Here is a 21,470-nt window from a genome sequence, read left to right on the forward strand (position 1 = left end):
CACCCCCCCCCCCCCCCCCCCCCTCCTTCTTTTGTTTTTTTTTTTTTTTTTGTCTTTTTTTTTTGTTTTTATTTGTTGAAAAAAAAAATTAAGTTTTTAAATTTAAGGTTTTATATATTTGTATTTCTATAATATATATATATATATAATGACAAGTGTCATCATTCTATTAATGCTGACGTTGCACACTAATATAATATGTTAAGTTTTTTGACTCAATTTGACTACAAAAACTCAATTGTTATTTTGGCTTACCCTAAAGACCACTGAATTATTTTGTATACCGCAAGAAGCAATTTGTAATTTAGACCAAACACAAAGACTGATTTTGTAGTTTTTTCTAGTTTTAATTAATTTTAGTCTTTTAGTTTTTTAATATTTTAATTTTTAACTAAGCATAAGTAGTGTCAATTTTTTAAGGCCATAGACATGAACTTCCGTTAAGTTTTTTGACGAAAGATTGACGGAATTACTATCTTCGTCTTTAGCAATAAACAAGGTACCACATGTGATACGAAATGAAACATAAAGAGCAAAAAATAAAGTCGTTAAATCAAGGAGTCAAAATAGTTAACCCAAATAAAATACGCACTATCAGATTCCCTCTAACCCTGTTTCAATTGATAGCTGTTAGTCATAAGCAAGCATCTTGTGCCAAAGCATTGTTCTACAAGATCAACTCAATGCAGAATAATTGTATAGAATTTAATGCGAATGAAAGACAACTTTCGAGGATTTTGTTTAGGCCGATATGAAATTGGTTCAAGTCATCGAAATCTATCAGCGATGTGTACACATGACGAGTAATTAACTTAATCCTTTCTTTATGCTTGTAATGCTAAAAAAACACGATGGGGATGGGCGGTAATCCAAGTCAAGCCCGAAAGGGATGAACATCAGTCAAAGATCACCTCTTTCTCAAGTGTATCTTGTCTAATTTGCACATCCAGAGCTTCGGAAATACAGAACAATGAAAAACTGTTCAAACGCCAGAGTGGGTGGGAAGAAAAAGCATCTCCAACTAGGAATGAGGGATAAGAGGAAAAAGCTCACAAAAAGAAGAGATAAGGAGAAAAGGGCAAAAGGAATAAACAAGTTAAACCACTGGGAGCCATCAAGAATAATCCAACTTAATTCCCAAAAGCTTCAACGTCCATCGGCCGATGTAAATGATTCTGCAAACCCAGATGGGCGAGTTGGGATGCTGGTTTGGGTATTGTCTGCACTAGCAAGGAATGAGGAAGAAGATTCATCCAAATTGCTAATTCCCTCAAAAGCCTGCCACTTCTTGAGTGCTTGCGGCAAGGGCAGATCAAGATCAATACCATACATGTCCTCAGCATCTGGTTCTGTTGGTTTCCAGAGCTCAACAAGAGATGAAAGCACATTCACAGCATGACCCATGTCAGGCCTCTGGTAGGGCTCCCTTGCAGTGCAGTGGCCAGCCAACTGTGCAACAGTAGTAATACTGGCAAGGGTTTCTTCGTCAAGATCAATCGTTGGGTCGATGACCTTCTGAAATGTATCCTTGTTAAGCTGCATTCTACGGAACCACGTAACAAGGTGCAAACTGTCTTCAGGCTGAGAATCATCAAGTGCTTTTCTACCTGTGATCAGCTCCATTAAAATCACTCCAAAGCTATACACATCAACCTTGGTAGTCACCCGTCCAGTCACTGCCCAGTCATCCATGAAATTTTAATGTCAGTACCATGAAACCAAATTCAGAACAATCTTTTACTTGACTATGGTGAGGTACCAAGCATGAAGGAAGGGAGAAAATTAGTTTAGACAAACCTGTGTACATTATGAATAACAAACATCTACTTAGGATTTGTACATCCCATGAGAAGAGTTTCAATGTAAAATAGTGCTTCTGTTTAGTTTCCATGGCATTTGAGTAAGGAAAAGTTCTAGTACTACCTAAAACTAATTAAAGAAAAGAATAAATACGTATCTGTATTTAACAAATGGAACTGTGACAGCAATTTGAAACATAGAAGAAACAGAAAATGACGGAATTTTTCAGGCACAAGCACCACCACCACCACAATATCAACATTAAACTTATAAGCTGAAATCCATGTATCAAACCAAGGATTGTAAGGCATGTAGTCCAATAAAGGAAGCTGTGCAGTAGTATTATGTTTTGAGGGGCACAATGAAGTCCCATCTAATCAGATAAAATAGGATTTTAAGTCCAAAGATGGTGCCTTCACAAGTCATATTACATATTAATTATCATAAGCTCCATCAATTTTCATTATGTTACTTCATTCAGATCAAAGTTATCTTCAGTCAGTAACATAGGAGCGATTGTCTTGTTAGAAAGGCAGCTAAATCGTAAATAGTGAAATCTGCTATTGACAGTCCCATAAATTTTCCTGTCTATGTGCTCCTCTACAACAAAAAGTAGTTCAAATGAAGACTATATATTCATGTTATATTCAAATCAAATTTTAACTTGTTGCATCCTCTCCTGTTTTGCTTATAATTAAAATCTAATGTCCACAACATTGTTTAATTTAACGATAACCAACTAGAGATTTTTTTGAGCATAAGAAAGGGTAACAAACATTTTAAATACTTATGATCTGAAAGTTACCTGCATATTCTGGTGCGAGATACCCAAAAGTTCCAGCTAGTTTAGTTTCAACTGAGAATTTTCCTTCCGGAGCAAGCCGAACCAATCCAAAGTCTGACACTTTAGCCCGCATATCATCTCCAAGAAGAATGTTGGACGGTTTAAGATCCCTATGGATGAAGCTTTGATGTGCTAAACTATGTAGATATTCAACCCCCCTGGCAACATCCAAGGCGATGGTCAGCCTTCTTGTCCATTGCAAAGGTTTCAAGCTTTCCTCCCTCGCGTTAAATAGATGCCTACTAAGGGTCCCCTGGGGCATGTATTCATAAACAAGAAGCCTCTCATTTCCATCCACGCAATACCCAAGAAGTGCAACTAAATGCCGGTGTCGAACCTTTGTAAGAACCGCAATCTCAGACATGAACTCTGTTAGGCCCTTTTCACCCACTGGCCCCGATTCCATTCTCTTCACTGCAATCTTCGTCCCATCGTGCAATTCCCCTTTGTAAACAGTTCCAAAACCCCCTCTTCCCAATATATTCTCCTCGCTGAAATTATTGGTCACATTCCTCAAAACCTGAATGGAAATGACCATGTTCCCAGCCTCCACAACGTGAATGTCACCATGTCCATCACTTCTGGGACTGAAAGCTTCATTTGCACCGTCACTACCTCCTGCAACTGTGAGCTTCACGGCATCCTGGTCCCCAGAATGTCGAGGATGTATTACAACGGCATGTGGACTTTGTACTTTTCCAGAACGCTTGTGTTTTTTACTTACCAGACAGAAAAGCGCAGCCCCAAGTAAAACCAATCCACCAACACTGCCAACTACAGCCCCCACAATCACTCCAGCTTTGGATTTTTTATTGCCGCTTCCACCACCACCACCACCAGCAGGTGGATCAGAAGGTGAGCCAGGCGGTGAAGGGCCATTACCTTCCTTTCCGATATCAGGGTTCCCATCCGTAATCACCGTCACCCCATTTCTAAAAGATGGTACATTACCATGCAATTGATTGTTCGAAACATCGAGCAGCTTAAGATTCGGCAATTCTGTAAGCTCAGCCGGGATAGTACCATTCAGATAATTATCAGACAAAAGCAATTTTTCCACCGTTTTAAGCACAGAAAAGTTGGGCGAAATCGTACCCGACAGACCCATCTTCTGGAAATTGACAATCAAAATATCATCATTGGCACAAACAATCCCCCTCCAACCAGCACAAGGATCGTTTCCTTTCCAATTCTGCGCAAAGGTTTTTGGGTAACCGAAGTCTTCCAAAGCCGATAGCAAAGCAGTAACACGCGAATCACAAGGACTACCAGGTACACCAGTGCAAAAACTGTTAAGCCCTGCTATATCTAAATCCACGTTATTACCAAACTTGGGTTCAGGCCCTTGAAGCAAATTATTCGACAATTTCACAACGTTAAGTTTCGGAAGATTCACCAACGACGCCGGAACAATCCCCGTTAGTTGGTTATCCCTAAGACTAACATTCTGCAACAGTGTTGCCTTCGAAAGGTCCGGTATCGGACCGGTAAACTGGTTCCCGTGCAACCAAACCTCAGTCAAGGAGGTCATATTAGCCAAAACAGCAATTGTACCATTAAGCTTATCATTACCTTTTTGCCCATTTAACCAAAGGCTCCGAATTCCCGAACCCGAAAAGCTCGACGGCAATTCGCCTTCGAGGTTATTCATAGCCAAATGCAACACTTGCAAACCTACCATAGTTCCAAAAAAATCAGGGACTTTACCGACGAGGTTGGCGTTGTTGGCCGAGAAACCCGTGAGCGACGTCGCGTCCGTGACGTTGGCAGGGACCGTCCACGCCGAGAAGGGGTTGTAGTCGATGTTTATGGACTGCAAGGACGTCATGCCGGTGAAGAAATTGGCGGGGAAGGACTCGAAGCTGTTGTTGTGGGCTATGATTGTCAGAAGCGAGCCATGGCCTGCGAAGCTTGGGAACGGGCCGGTGAACTGGTTATCCTGGACCTCCAGGTCCATCAAGGACGAAAGGTCACGTAGCTGCGCGGGGAGTGTGCCCTGGAGATTCAGACCCTTGAGTTGAATCTTCTGGACCCGATTCGATTTGTCGCACGTAATGTACCTCCATTCACAGGGGACGGTCCCGGACCACGGGAGAGAGCCGGAGTTCTTGATGTTCTGCTTGAGGAGGTTCAGCAATTGTGCGTCGTCGCAGTGGACGGGAAGACAGAGGACGAGAAGAGGAAGAAAAAAGGTAAAAAGGCGAGGACCCATCATCTTTCCCGGGGAAAAAAAAAAAAAGGCTCTGCTGGGTTTTTGCGGCGGCGGTGGTGGTGGATTCTAGGGTTATGTGGGCATCGCAGGTAATGAGGTTTGATCGTTTGAGTTCTTAAAAAGATAACAAAAACATCAAAAAAGCGTCTTTCCTTCCATGAAAGCGAATTAGAGGAAGAAGAAGCGGCGGAGATGGAGGAGAGAGGGGCCGCTATAAAGGCGTGCATTTCAAAGACATGCAGAGATTTTGTGTTGATCAGAGCCGCTCGTAGAGCTGGGTCCCACGTGAGAGATTGCAATCGGACAGTGACGATGGGTGTGTGTTTTTTTGGTAGTGTCGTTTGGGGAAAGTGAAATAGGCTGGCACAGGCGTGTGGGGCCCAGGTGTGGGGGTTAGGGGGGTGTGACTGTGAGGTTTAAAAATGATGATCTGGACACGTAAAAGTGGGTTAAGGTTTTTAATTGAGGTGCAGGTTCTTAAATTCTTTGCTGTCACCTCAGATAAACAGATAATAATGAATTCATTTGAAATGGGTTGTTTTTAGTACTCCCTTTTATTGTCATGATAATAGTAGGCTAAACATTTGAATGATCCCCAAGTAGAAAATTTCTCTTTTAACTCTTTTTATCCGATTGTAAGAGTCCATTTGGCCCTATAAATTTGCAAGTTGAAGAAAAAAAATGCGTTTTTAAACAATTGCAAGAAGTGTTCCGTTTTGAAAATGCGTTTGAAAACGTAGCAAAATTTAAGTTTTCAAATTATAGATAATGTTGTGCATAATTTTTATAGGTCAAATTACGATTTTACTATACCCTTAATTACATTTTTAATAATCTATTTTTATTAACTGCATTTTAAAATTGTTATTTTTCAAATCGCTAAATCAAATAAACTTCAAAGGGATTTGTTCAAATCAATAAATTAGCTGTTGAGGTTTTACTATTTTGCTATTCGTACTACATTTTTAAAAATCACATTTTTATTAATTACATTATGAAATCGTTATTTTTCAAACCCAAAATTTTAAAGTCCCTAAACCAAATGAACCTTAAAGGAATCTGTTCAAATCAATAAATTAGCTGTTAGAAGTTTTATTCTTTAGCTATTGAGACTGGGGAAGAAGTTTTAAGAGCCACATTTCTGTTTATTTTAATTATCTCAGATTTCATTAGAGATACCCTAATAACAATGTTTTCAAAATTTGTGTTGTTAAATGAGAACAATTTTTTTAACAAAAAAAAAAAAAGGAAACAAAGTGCACATGCTCTCTTAAACTACTACCCAATTGTCAATGTACCCCTAAACTACAAATTGTTTCAATGCCTCCCTAAACTAAAAGACAATGTCAATATGTCCCGCAATTGACAAAAATACCCTTCATAAAATTATAAAAATTCTTAAAATTATATTAAAAAATAAAACTAAAAAAAAATTATTATTAAAAAAATAAAAAATAAAAAATGATTTTTTTTTTTAATTTTTTTTTTTATATATTTTGTTTTATATAATTCTCAGTTTGGGCCACCACCTTGGATTTTCATTTTTGTTTTTTTTTTTTCTTTTTGGAAATATATATATATATATATATATATATATAAAAGCCCAGAACTAACAGCTGATTTTAAAAATAGCCCCTTGAATTTTCAAATATGTTAAGTAACCCATCAAACTACCAAAGTGTGCCAAAAAAACTCCATTTTGTCAAAATATTCCTATAATACCCTCGCCATGTGTCATATATTCCATAAAAAAAATTTAAAAATCAAGAAAAAATTTAAAAAAAAATAACAAAAAATAGAAAGGGGTGGCTCAAGCTATTGGTGATCATGCGCTAATCAAATTATGCGTAGCGGAATACTGATGTTAAAAAAAAAAAAAAAAAATCTTCAATATAAACAAGGCTAGATTAATTAAACTAACATATTCAAGGTACTTACATTCGAAATCGGCCTCTCATAGGCTACTAAGGCCAGTTGATTTGTTCCTTGCATACTGAATGATGAAGAACGTGTTCTTCGTGTTCTTGACTCAACCCCAAATCTTCTTTCTGATGACTGAATATGACCATGAGTGTGGACTCACAACTTAAAGCAGTGAATTGATAAATAATATTTCATTATAGATTTATGGATCTATACTTTTAGAATTTATAAATTAAGATTAGGATTAGGTATTGCACTCCAAGAGTGGCGGCCGGTGATCACAACCAAGCAATACCATAGTTATGGATAAGACCCAGGATCTCATCATTTGCTTGATCATAAGTAAAACTTATGTCAATTTATGCATGATATTATTGTTTTTTTTTTTTTTCTTCTTCTTCTTCTTCTTTTTTTTTTTTTTTTTTTGAATTTAAGCCAAGGTTTTATCAACAAATCATCCAACAAATGTCAAGACACACATTCCTCAATTCAAATCTCATACCTCACAAAACCAATGCTAATGTGCTTGTGAAAAATAATTCAAACAAGTGATGTCTCTCAAATCCAACAGATGAGTCAAAAGATTCAGATTTATAAAGATATGCAGTGTTCAACATGTTAAACAAACCAATGATATGCAAACCACAGTTGGGATGTAATCATGCTCAAACAACAACATAACACAAATTATTTTATTTTATTTTATTTTATTTATTTATTTTACTATTTCTAGAATAAAAAGACAAGTAAGCAATATTTTAGCAATTTTTTTTTTTTTTAGATAAAAAAAAAAAAGACAAATAAATAAACAAACAAACAAATAGACAGAGTGTTTTTCCATACCCCCAAACTTGAATTACACATTGCCCTCAATGTGTAGTATAGAAATACATTACCAGAAGTAGGGAAACATCAAGGTGTGAAAAAGGTCAGGGCGTCCTCCAAACTTAAACACCTGTTAACAAAACTACCAGCAATATTTTCTCATAGAAACAAACATCAAAAGGTTAATTGCTGTCAATTCAAAAAATAAAATGACAAGAAATTAAATGAAAAAGGAAAAAGAAATGAGAAATTAAATGCAGAAAATAGAAAAGAAAAAAGAATTACCATACCTGCCCCGATCATGTGGGTGTCCAACCAATCCCTTCCACCCTTTCTTCTTTAAAATTTGATAGCACTCTGGGAGAATGTTTTTCCATCTGAGGAAGCCAATTTGCTTGCTTGGAAATATTTTCTTGGGCCGATGATTCCTAGATTTGTGTGCTTGTCTACATAAATCTTTGAGAATCTTGGCATATGATGGCTCTTTGAGACATTGAAGAATTAAAACTTTGGATTCATGATGTGTCTCAAGAGGGACAATGATGAAGGAATGAGCTACAGTACTCACTTCCTTGTCATTGGATGGACTTGTATCTGCTGGGGGCTCAATTTTTTCTTTATGTTCAACTTGCTCCATTTGTTCAATTTGGTCTCTGTGTTCAATTTGCTCATCTTTCTCTTCTTGTTCCTCTATGTGCTCAATTTGGTCCATCTGCTCAATTTGCTCCTTTTTGTGCCCAATTTGCTCCTCTTTTCCTTCTTCCTCATTGTGCTCAATTTGCTCCTCTTTTCCTTCCTCCTCATTGTTATCAATTTCATTACTCTCGAGTATGCTGGTGTCAGGAATATTCTCATGACAAGAATGGCTAACATCATCCTCATCAATCTTGTAATGCCCTTCAGCCATCAGCTGACTTTGAAGCTCTTCTTCCTCCATTCTGTTGAATTCAACAACCAGATAATCGATTTGTTCTTCTTTCTTGGCAAAAGCTTGATGTGTGAACTGAGTTGAATCCCTGATCTCATGTGTAAGCTCTTTTATAGCCTGACTATTGCTCATAGTGGCATTCTTCAGCTCTTGTCTACTCTGTTTAAGCTCTTGCATAATCTGGTCGTTGCTCATGGTGACCTTTTTAAGCTCTTGTATATTTCGATTGCTTGTCTGTATGAATGCTTGGAGTGTTTCTTCCAATGATAATTTTTTAGGAAAGGGATCATATGATGAAGGATGGAGGACTTGGTTTTTGAACTGCAAATATTCAAGATGATGCAGTTCATTGTGTAGGGGAGCATAATTTCTTGTGGCTTGATCTTGCCATGAGATATCAGAATGGTTGCTACCATCTGGGTTGTAAAAACTAGAATTTGAATCAAACCCTGTGTTGGAGAAATTAGCTTGAACACTTCTGAGCTCTTGTATATTCTGTTTCATCTTTTCTGTATATGCTTTGATTGTGTCTTCCAATGATAATTCTTGTGCCGGATAATTGTAGGATGAAGGAGAAGAAGATTGGTGATTGATCTGCGGATACTCGGGATGGTGCAGATCATGGTATTGGGGAGCACAATTTCCCATGGCTTGAGCTTGCCACGAGAAATTAGGATGGTTCCTCCAGTCCGAATGGTAAACATTGGAATTTGAATCGAAACTCGGACTGGAGAAAATTGTGTTCATCTGCTCATAAGAAGGATTGCAGAATTGTCCCCATGATGGACAATTACTAGAACTATGATAAGGATTGGAGCAATATAAACATGGTTTATGTGAGTAAAAATTGTGAGTGTAGTTGATAGGAGCAGGTGTCCTACCACTAGGCAAAGCATGTTGTGTAGAAAAATTGTTATAATTATTATAAGAAAAATCCATGCTTCGTTCTCACTTTTTAACATGCAAATATCCCACATAAAACATCAACCAATTTTTTTTTTTGGTTCTTTTTTTTTTTTTTTTTTTTTTTTTAAGAAATAGGAATAACAAAAACAAATTGCAAATAAATAAATAACTTGATGTGAATTTTAATTGTACTCGCAAGTGCACGAATCGTTTGCAATAAAGGGTTTTGCAAGTGCGAGGTCGATCGCACAGGGAATTGTGTTTTTGAAAACAAATTTATGACTAAATTAATCAAATCGTAACCTAGTTCCAAAAATTAAGAGATTTTGATTTTTGATAAATAAAAAAAAAAAAAAAAAAAAAAACATAAACGAAATAAAGTAAAATAAAACAAAAGAAAAGGTACTAAGGTTTTGGAATCCACACCCACCAAATCATAGCAACATATTATCATGTTCATCAATACACATCCGAAGTTCTCACCATACAAATCTTATGTATGCTTTACTATGCTTAAAAAAATCATTAAATCATTCAATGAATCCGTTCTTTGCACAAATCACAAAAGATATCCGGTTTAAACCAAATCATCAAATGTATCCGTAGAACGAAACACAATGAATATCCAACGTTTTGATAAATAAAAACCCAAGCAATCAATTCAATGAAACTATCTCAAATCATCACATGTATCCGTAAATCACAATAGATATCTAAGAATCATTCCACAAATTGAAAAGAAGTAAAACATTGGAAAAATTAAACCAAATAAAATCGGATAATATAAACTTACATGAAAATATTGTTGCTCTTCAATGGTGAGACTTCATCCTCAACCTTAGTTGAAAAATTAACTACACATGACTATGAAAAATAAATTCTAAACTAAAGAAAAACTAAACTAAAAAGAAAAGAATAGATTTGGTCTCTAGCTTCTTACTTTTTCTCCCTTTTTGTTGAGGCTTAGAGGTCTATTTATAGGGAGAAAACAAATCCTAGAAGCCCTAGAATTCCTAGAAAAATCGGAGGTTAGTCTCCTAGTTTGAGTTGGAAACTTAAAACACAATCCAAGAAGGAAAAGGACTCCAAATCCGTCCAGATTTACGGTCTTTTATTTCGGAGCAATTTTGGCATAGCAGAAGTCCGAATTAGGAAAATCCTATTTCACAAGTATTTGTAGAAAATTGAGCTATCTTTCCAACGCCGCTTGATTCACTTCAATTGAATATTTGACCTGAAAGTTATGGCCAAAATACTATGACATGTGCAGAATTTGAATTCTAATCCGATTTTGACTCCAATTAGAGAAATTTCGATTTAGTCCCCTCCTTGATTTGGTTGAACATAACCACATCATCTAGGTCTTCTCAAAGTGTGCTTTCTTTCACCTTAAAGCTATTGTTTTCTCTCAATGACCTGCAAAATACTGAAATACCAAAACTAGCCAAAAACATTAGAAAATAACAAAGCTAAAGGTTTAGTAAATGCAAATTAAGGGGTTCACATATGCAATATTTGGCACTCATAAGTGATCAAATCACAATGCATCCAAAAACATTTATGAATGCAAATCATGTTTCAATAATATGAAATCTTTTCAAATTATTGACAACATTAATACCATGCACTTATAAATCTAGACATGATTGATTTAATTCCATGTGTTTTTATCGCAAGAACTTGAAATCTAATTCCAAGACCTTCTAAAAAACACATCTAAGCAACTTGTAACCATATTTTCTTTTGATCAATAACATTTTATATACCTTATATAACATATTCCATAATCAAATAAATTTATTTCCTTGATTATGCATCAACAAGAAAACATACAAGTTCTTAACATGTACCAGGAATTCAAAAATTCCAGACTTGGTGTACATTAGAAAACATAATGAAATGTCTTGAGAAAAAAATTCAAAACACCGTTTCGGCTTTTCCAATGTGTTAACCAACCTTTTTACATGTGAAATCAATTGTCACTTCAAATTTATAACAATCACAATTGATGCTCAAAAACTCGAAATCAAATAGTTGCTACTGGAATTCAGAATTTCAGATTCATTGACGAATGAAAAGCGAATCATATCTCTTTCGAATCTCATTGGAACTTGAATCTGTTTGAACCATTGTGTCAATCACGATTTTTCCAACTAGAAAACAATCCGAAACAATATTAGGACTTGTTTAAAACATCCTCAAAAAATTGAAATTACAACAGCTCTTTTTGTAAAATTACAGCAACACAGTTTGGTACAATATAAGTAATAAAAAATACCAAACTTGCTCCTATTGAGTTGAAACGATCAATAAAAAATTCTCGGAGCAGTTGAATCAAAATTCAACACAAACAATGTAATGTCCCATCCTAAATTCAAGGACTAACTGGAAACTTTTTCTCAATTATTCACAAGACGTTTCTTCTAAATCCTTAAATAATTATCGCAACAGAAAGCCTGAATAAATTTTGTCTTTGAATGGACCAAATAAAAATATTCTTAAAACTAACTAGAGCATCTATATCATTATACAAAATCATTACACCTCACATTGCTAATACAATATACAAATCATTACATAATGAGGAGAGACTGACTTAGACAAAGTCAGTGCCTCCCAAAAGCACCACGAATGAGTCCCTTCGATGACCACTAGGCTCACACACGATCTACCACACCCGACGCCTAAACGTGGAACCACAACAACAACAACATCTACACGGTCGTGGTGTTAGCCACATCCGCATAAGTGAAAGTATGAGTCTACCAACTTAATAATATAATACACATTGGTTGTAACATGCAATGAGCCAACCATTTCTATTCTACCATATGTTTACAATAACGGTTACTTGAGGATTGATAATTTTGCATAAAATATTTTTAACCGATAAAGTAAAACCATGGCATTTGGTTTATAAATCAAATAGCTACATTATACACATCAATACATATATATCAGGTGACTCAGATATTCTCGTATACAATCTTTCTGAACTTTTGGGGAAATATAAGCATACAAGGATATCTAAAGAAATAATAGATACTATGTCTCGGCCTTTTGGGCATACAAGTCATCCAAACCTTTGGGGAATTCCAATATACGAATACTCTCAAACATGGTATCTTAGGAAAAGTAAAGGATATAATATTACGGCATTACACGCATACAATTACTCCGAACTTTCGGGGAATACAAGCATACGTGCACTCCCAATATTAAATTGCAAGGAAAACATTCGACATAGTATCTTAGCAATATACGCATGCATTTCTTCCGAACCTTTGTTTTAGTTTTTGTTGGCTGCATTCTATTGACAAAATCATTATTATGTAATGTTACTGTTTTAACAGGAATGTCGTATATTTCAGAATCTTCAAAGTATTTAGAGTTTATTTCTCTAATACAGAAAAAGCCTTATTATGACAAGTTTCAGTGTCACAAGCTTCAAGAAGGTTATTTTCAGTGTTCCGGGAAGATTCTGTGAATATTTCAACTCAAAAAAAGTCGGATCCTTTGTTTCCGTCCGGACAGCCCAGTGATGTGTCCGGACGCCAATCAGTGTCTAGAAGCTTTTGAACAGCTCCAGGTTGCATCCGTCCGAACGTCATGGCAACACGTCCAAACGCTCTTCAGAGTTCGAGAAGATTCTAGTTTTCCTTTGCAGACACAGATTGGGAAGATAGTTTGCATCCGTCTGGACGACAAGGCAACACCGTCCGGCACAGTCCTTGATAAGGAAATTATGTGTAGACAATTTGCAACCGTTCGGACTCTAGGACAACACCGTCCAAACGCGGCCTTAATATGGAGAGCGTGAAGTGTGTTATGGAAAGGCAGTTGTAGTTATTCGTCCGGACGCGACCTAGAGAAGTTTGTTTCAGACTCGAATCAAGTTTTCTTAAGCTTATAAATAGATGCCTCTAGGCATGTAAAAATCATGAATTCAGTATTGAATTCTTCTATACTTAGATAGGGTGTTTAGGTAGAAATTGTGAAGATCTGCTAACTCTCTAAGGGTTGTCGGTGTGCTGTTACTTTACTTGTGTTGAAGTCTATCTTAAGGAGGAGCCTTAAGGTAAAGAAATTCATTGAAGACCCTTTCAAGTAGGCGACTTAGTTGGGAGGCATTCATGTTGGGTTACGTGTCAAAGTGCAAGATACGATCGCTGCATATGGGTATGTAAATGTTACTATGTTGTTACTAGCTTTGTCTTTTGAATAGTGGAATTCTTGAGTTTGGCTGCCTCTGAGTGGTTTTTCTCTTAATTGAGTTTCCACTTCGTTAATAAAATATTTGTCCCATTTAAATTCCGCACTTTTGATATTTTGTTACACATTGTTCACACACACACACACACACCGTAATTAGAAGTCTTTTTATTTTTCATTTTGGGGAATACATGCATACGTACATTCCAAAACAGTACATCACAATCAATTCAATGAACGTCATATCTCGATCATACAAGCATACAAGCATACATGACATTCCGTACCTTTAGGGAACTCATGTAATACATGCACTCCAAATACATGCCATCTCATGAAATCTACTCAATGTCATTACTTTGTCACACATGCAAACATGGCATTCCGAACCTTTGGGGAACTCATGCTATACATGCTCTCCAAATGCATGCCATCTCATAGAATGCAAATGCAAACTAGTCGAATATCATTATACATGTGCTTTCTGATGAGTGACAAATATTATATATTTGGACCCCTTAACTCACATTTGTTAAAACTTTTAGCTTTGTTATTTTTTAATGTTTTTTGTTAGTTTTTGTATTTTGGTATTTTGCAAATCATTGAGAGAAAATAGCAACTTTAAAGTGAAAAATGCAAAGTTTGGAAGAAAGCACATTTTGAGGAGACGAAAATGATATGGTTATTTTTAACCAAATCAATAAATGATTAAATCGAAATTTCTCTAATTAGAGTTAAAATCGAATTGGATTAAATTTCAAGTTCTGCATAAGTCATAGTATTTCAACCATAATTTTCAGCTCAAGTATCGGATTAAGATGAAATTAGTGGCGTTGAAAAGAAAATTCAAAATAATACAAATCATTGTGAAATATGATTTTTCCTAATTCGAACGTCTGCTATGTTATAAGTCCCCTACAATATAAGAACGCGAATTTCCTTGCTCCTAGCGGCTGCAGACACTCCAAACCCTATCATTCTTTTCTATTATTAGGGTTTTGAAGGGTAGATGTGCCATTTTGAAAGTATGGCTTCAAACCCTAGCATTTTTTTTTTCTCTTATTAGGGTTTTGAGGGGTAGAGGTACCATTTTGAAAATATGGGGTTTAACCTAATGTTTTGCTATAAAAACCCCATGATAGGCACCACTTAGGACATATTGACCATTGTATATACACATTTTCTTTTCAAAGCATCGTTTTTAGCTCTTTTCTCTTTTTTAATTCAGATTAATTCTTTATTTCTGTCTTCTCTATTCTACATTTCTTTTATTTTTATGTTTGCATTACAAGTTCTTTTCTTTCTTTTGTACTTTACTTTAATTTCTGTCTTTTTATCTTTTCCATCTCTTTAGTTTCTTTTATTTTATGTTTAATTTAGTTTAATTTCTGTCATTCTACCTTCTTCATTTCTTTTAATTTTCTGTCTTAGTTTTATTTCATATTTTTATTTCAAGATTATTCGGTGTTTTTAGTCATGAGAGGCTAAAATCCTCAACTAAGGTTGAGGATGAAATCTCATCAATGATAACACCTGCACTCTTGCCATGATGTTCGTAGATTCGATTTTTTTATCATTTTATATTCGAATTCTATTTTAATTTATGGATTTATTTCTTTAGATTGAGAATTTATTTTAATTTGATATTTGTTATGTCTCAACTGATGGATACATCGCTTGGGATATTCATTGTGATTTGTCTGATAAACAGATACAATGGATGATTTCTACTCTAAGGGATAATCATTGTGATTTGTTTTTGAGTTGGATTCATCAAATGGTTTCACGCTTTGTTTAAGAACTTGAATATCAAGCTCCTTTGAATCGAATTTATGAATAGAATGCAAGAGTATAGTGTTTGATTTGGTTTGGTGGATTCTGATACCATAGTGTTTTTCTTCTTTGTGTTTGTTTACTCATTTTTATTTCTTTGTTCTTAAAAAAAAAAAAAAAAAAAAAAAAAAATCCAAAACACGGCTCTAGGTTAAAATAGAATTAATCTAAATAGAAATTGATTTTTTTTTTTTGTTTGCACATATTTTCCTGTGGATACGATCTCGCACTTGCATGCACTATGCTACATATGACTTATGCGCTTGCGAGTAAAATTTACACATCAAGTTTTTGGCGCGTTGCCGGGGAAGTGTTGATTTGTAAGAAAAAAAAAAATCAAGTTTTGTTTAAATTAATTTTATTTTTGTACTAGATTTTTTTTATATAATTTTCCTACTCTTTTTACTTGTTTTTTATTTTTTTATTATTTTTTTTTTAAAAAAAAAAAAAGATTATAATCATTATTATTATTTTTATTTTTCGAATTTTTGGTTTTCTCCTTCAGTTTCTGTTCCAGGTTGTGCTGAATCGTCGAAGTCGATCGATCAACAATCTCAATCGCTCCAGCGACTCGAGCCAGTACCAAGAAATTCAAGAACATTGAAGCTTGAGCGCACCAACACTTGGGGCATCACCTGTGGAAGTTCAGTAGCTGAAATTTTTGCTAAAAATTTATTTTTGGTCCAGTCTTATAAGTCTTGTAAGTTTTAATTTTATTTTATTTTTACCTTTTTGGTATCTTCGTTTCATCTTACGTTTTTGTGTTAGTTTTCATTTTTCTTTTATTTATTTTTGTTTGTGTTATCTTCAAGAAAAAAAAAAAAAAAAATGCTAGTGTGGTCTTACGGTGCTATCAAGTGTTTAGGCAAATTCTTACTAGGAAAGTCTTGGGACTTAAGAGGTCCTTGTGACCCCCCCTTAATTTCCTGGGACCGAACCAAATCCTTGGAGAATTCTGTTTACCCCACTTGCATTTTCTATTTAAATTAAATTTTAGTCAAAAAAAAAAAACTTGGTTCATATTTTATTTGGGATATTTGCATGCTATAGGGTGTGAGTGAAGTATGGATTTTTATTTTGACAATTATAGTAATTTTTCTGCACAACATGCTTCGCCTAGTGGTAGGATACCTACTCCAACCAACTACCCTTATAGTTTCTACCCACATGGACCATGTTCATATTGCTCCAATCCTTATCATTGTACTAGTAATTGTTCATCCTGGGGACAATCCTTAAATTTTTCATATGAGCAAATGAACACCAATTTCTCCAGCCTGAGATTAGATTACGATTCCAATGTTTACAAACTGGACTGGAACAACCATCCTGAATTCTCGTGACAAGCTCGAACCATGGGAAATTTACCTCAAAACAATCAGTCAAAATGTAGATCCACACATGTAGATCACGTTTCCGAAATTAGATTTGAGATTGGGGGCTTAAATCTTTGTAGATTTGGAAAACCCTAAAAAAAAAAAAAAAAAAAAACAACCACCCCCCCCCCCCCCCCCCCTTTTTTTTTTCTTCACTGAAGAAGGGCACGGCCCTTCTTCTTTTCTTTCTTTTATTTTAAGTGAGGCACCAGCATGCGCCTCACCTTCTTTCTTTCTTTTTTTTTCTTTTTTTTCTTTTGAGAAGGGTCGCGTGGCCCTTCTCCTTTTCTTTTGATGCACCCCAAAACGGGGTGCATCGCATGTGCTTCAAATAAAGGGCCATACGACCCTTCATTCTTCTTCTTCTTCTTCTTTTTATTTATTTATTTTATATTTTATTTATTTCTTTTCTTTTTCTTTATTTTCTATAATTTTATATTTTATATTTTCTTTGTATTTTTAATAGGGATAATTGCATCGTTGGTCCCTGTGGTATGCCATAATTATTTTTCACTCCTTATGGTTTAAAAAGTGCATGAGAGGTCCTTGTGGTATGCAATAATTACAAATCGATCACTGGCGTCAAATTCTGTTAAAATTTTAACAGATTCTGTTAAATGCCACATAAGCCCCACGTGTCGCCATCTTATTGGCGACACGTGGCGCTGACATGCACCTCTGGGGGTGGTGCGCGGCCACCCCTTTGCTGCCTTTTTTTTTCTTCTTCTTCTTCTTCTTTTTTTTAAATAATTTTTTTTAATAAATTTATATTTTTTTTATTTAGATGAACACGTGTCACTATCTTATTGGCGACACGTGGCGCTGACGTGGCATTTGACGGAATCTGTTAAAATTTTTAACGAAATTTGACTGTAGGGATCGATTTGTAATTATCGCTAACCACAAGGACCTCCCATGAACTTTTTAAACCATAGGGAGTGAAAAATAATTATGGCATACCACAGGGACCAACGGTGCAATTATCCCTTTTTAATAACATTAAATTAACTTTTATCAATTATTTACCGAAATTTTGTATTTTAATTACTATAATATCTCGAACATTACAAATGTCCCATGTTAATATGATAGTCATTGGTACAAGGTTAGTGGTGAAATAAATTCCCTATTTTCCAACTCATTTAATTCAACTATAATTTATTTTCCAACACTTAATTTTCGTTGTTAGTTTATAAAACAAAAATCACAAAAAAAAAAAATCATTTTCTAAGGATAAATTAGAATTGATTTTATTGAAGCTTAATAGATACAATCAATACAATCCATGTGGATCGACACCCTCAATATAAACACTATCCTACAGTGATTCGTGCTATTGAGAGTGGTATTATTATTGAAAGTTGAAAACGACCACATCAATTTTTGGCTTCGTTGCCGGGGATTGTTTAACGGCTGCATTATTGAGTTTTTCTAGAATTAAGTCAAATTTTACCCCTTTTTTATTGCAAAAACAATATATTTCCCTAAAAATAGTTTTAGAACATGCATATATAATCAACTGATATAACAATCAAATAGCATTTCAAAAATTTGCAAAGACATAATTGAGAGTTAAGAGTTCAATTAGCACAAATTCCCTGTAAATAGAAATTTTAAACAGATTACTTAACTCATGCAATGTGTGAGTGTGTGAAGACTTTCTCAATAAGGAATGAAGTTCACTGATATGACTTTAAAGAAAATGAATTTTCTAAACAAGAGAGAAAATCAATGATAGATCAGTCAAAAGTCAAACCTTATTTTACTAGGGCCTAGCCACCCTCATCTGATACACTCCCCCTAAGCTACAATACTTTTCTTTTACTTAGTCCGTTAGTGACCATCTATTTCCGCAATGATATGGTCACTGGCTGTTTCTTTAGGGACAAGTTTAAGAACAAATTTATAGCACACACAAGTATAAGTACGGTTTCTTTAGGGACAATATACCTTTGCATTATCTAAAAGGGAGCCACTCTTTTCTCTTTAAGAAAGCTTTCTCTTTCTTGGTGTGGTTTGGTTTAGTAGCATAACAAAGAAGGTTTCCTCTTTTGGTAAGTCTTTTGTTTATTCTTTTATTGTTTAGTTCAAACCTTTAAAAGGAAAAGAAAACGTGTTATATGTCTCTCGGCCAGTGATGCAAACGTGTATGTAGGAGTTAAAGCCATGTCTGTGATATACATATACTTGTGTGTGTGTGTGTGTGTGTGTGTGTGTGTGTGTGTGTGTGTGTGTGTAAGTTGTGTGTGTGTGTGTGTAAGTTGAAAATGTGTGTGTGTGACTATGAAGAAAACGTGTGTGTGTGTGTGTGTGTGTGTGTGTGTGTGTGAGTTAAAGATGTGTTTTTACTGAATGCTATATATATGTATACCAGATTCCATATATATGTGTGTGTGTGGTTGGGTTAGTTTGTAATAAAGTGAAAATATTTCCAAACACCGTTACTCTGCCTAAATTTTATAAAATCAAAATGAGGAATATTTTAATTTATGTCGTTATGTCGTCCATTTGATATAAACTGATTTCTATAATGTTATGTTTATGTTTTATTTAAATTGGATGCGTGTGAATGGATATTGCACACCATGAATAATGGACTTATTAATATTGGGTTGAACATATCCCAAAGGTTCAGGATATTAATGTTTGCCTGAACCGAGAACAATAATAATTAATATTGAGAGGAACGGCTCTCAAAGTACTAGGAGAGGGACATGGGTCGTACTCTACTAGTTTGAAAATATGCTAATAAAAAAAGTAATGTGGGAGGAACGACTCCAAGGATAACCACTAATCGAGTAACAGCTCAAAATGAGTGGTGTACAAGAACTAAATTGAAATGTTTAATGCTCTGCATATAAAACTATCATTTCATCATCATGTTATCTCTCTCCTTAAATAAAGCATTAAACATCATGTTATCAAAAACGGTTAACTCACTTATATGTATTTAGGATTGTGGTGTTATCCACTATCTCACAGACGATTGTGCAGGAGCTGAGAACGATGAATACCAGGATTACCAGGATCCTTGTGCTGATCCTGATTATATAGATAAGGCCATCTAGTGTCTCCTTTTGTATGGTGGACTTTTTGCATAGTCTACCTTATGTGATAATGTTAGACTTATTTTACAAATTCCTTGATAAGTAGTATTTTATTTTATGATTTGTAATATGACAATAATTATGTAAAGTTAACGCTGCATATGTCATTTATGTTATCGTTTTTAGTGTGTATTTATTATGTAGGACACTTGGATTATATTTATGCATAATGAGGTATTTCAATCAGAGCTCTGCATGTGTTATAAGGGAATTGTCCCTATCGTTTCAAAGGGAGAAAAAAAAAAAAAAAAAAAAAAAAAAGATATTCATATTTTTCGCTGCAAGATTTATCGTCTCTGAGGTAGTAATGTCACGTAATTATGTAGATATAATTACTTACGCTTTTTCGTAAAAAGCGGATCGTTACTTGACCTTAGGAGTCTAGAACTAATACAAGAGCTTTTGGAAATAAATAGTTATTTAACTTAACATGTATGAAAGCTTAATAGACTACATTTGAACAAAGGAAAATTTAAAGATATTCTAAAGGAAGAATTATTAAAACTTGCTTTGTTTGAAGAATATATGATAGCTTCTAATATAAACTTCCCTTAAGTTTTATTGGTTTTAAACTTATCATGTTTGTGGGTAATAAATGTTTTAATAAACAACATCATGCCACCTAGACGCCGACCTCTGTGCGATATCAATCAAGGGGCAAATCACCATGAAAATGGTGATGGAGAACTACCTCCTCTGCCTCCACCTCCACTGTTCCACGATGGAATTCATCCAGCCTTGGCACAATTCATGGCTGATAGGCATTTCGCCGAAGCGATTGCACGAATTCCACAACCTACTGATAGAGGCGAACATATAAGTTGCTTACTACATGACTTTTCTAGCCACCACTTCCGATCATTTGAAGGTAATGAAGGGCCCAATGTAGCGGAAGCATGGCTCACAGACATTGGAATGTTATTTTACACCTTCGGCTGTACCGACGAACAAAAGGTATGGTATATTGGATTGAATCTGACGAGCAAAGCTAGACAATGGTGGACCTCAAGGAAGATGTTTCTATCAGAACCGAGGAACAAAACTACCATTACTTGGGAGTTGTTCAAGACGGAGTACAATAGGCGCTTTTTCCATAGGGCTCAGAGACAGCTCCAAGCTGTTGAATTTCAAAACCTCATTCAAGGCAGCATGTCAATGGAGCAATATTCATCCAGATTTATGGAGTTAGCTAGGTTTGCTGCAAACCTGATTCCAGGTTTAAGAATGGCCTAAGCCCCCAAATCAAGGAGAGAGTCCTTTGCCACGAAATTAAAGACTATGCCAGACTAGTAGAAGTCTCATCTCTTTGCTAAAAGAGGGAATCGTGAGTTAGCAGCATCCTACGACCTGAAGAGGCAATCGAAGCAACAAACCTCGTACCCAACAAAGAGGCCATCAGTGGGAAGCGGCTCCAGGCCTTCCATAGGCAAAAGTTTTCCACTTGCACCTAGAAATCAGAAAACTTCCTCTAACAAATGTGGAAAATTGCACGGAGAAGATTCCA

General features: G+C 35.3%; 2 protein-coding genes across 2 annotated transcripts; both read right to left on the reverse strand.

Annotated features, from left to right (window-relative positions):
• Positions 1 to 735: 735 nt before the first annotated feature.
• On the reverse strand, positions 736 to 5,088 carry LOC133877688 (receptor protein kinase TMK1). Its single transcript, XM_062316073.1, has 2 exons — positions 2,606 to 5,088; positions 736 to 1,676 (listed from the first exon to the last, which is right to left on the reverse strand). Exons 1-2 carry the CDS (start codon positions 4,857 to 4,859, stop codon positions 1,147 to 1,149), a joined length of 2,784 nt encoding a protein of 927 aa, XP_062172057.1. The 5' UTR covers positions 4,860 to 5,088; the 3' UTR covers positions 736 to 1,146.
• A 2,855-nt stretch (positions 5,089 to 7,943) lies between these two features.
• Positions 7,944 to 9,180, reverse strand: LOC133857991 (uncharacterized). Its single transcript, XM_062293429.1, has 2 exons — positions 8,173 to 9,180; positions 7,944 to 8,087 (listed from the first exon to the last, which is right to left on the reverse strand). The coding sequence occupies exons 1-2, from the start codon at positions 9,178 to 9,180 to the stop codon at positions 7,944 to 7,946; spliced, it is 1,152 nt and encodes a 383-aa protein (XP_062149413.1).
• Between the last annotated feature and the right edge of the window lie 12,290 nt (positions 9,181 to 21,470).

This window comes from Alnus glutinosa, chromosome 1 (genome assembly GCF_958979055.1).
Source record: "Alnus glutinosa chromosome 1, dhAlnGlut1.1, whole genome shotgun sequence".
Taxonomy (NCBI): domain Eukaryota; kingdom Viridiplantae; phylum Streptophyta; class Magnoliopsida; order Fagales; family Betulaceae; genus Alnus; species Alnus glutinosa.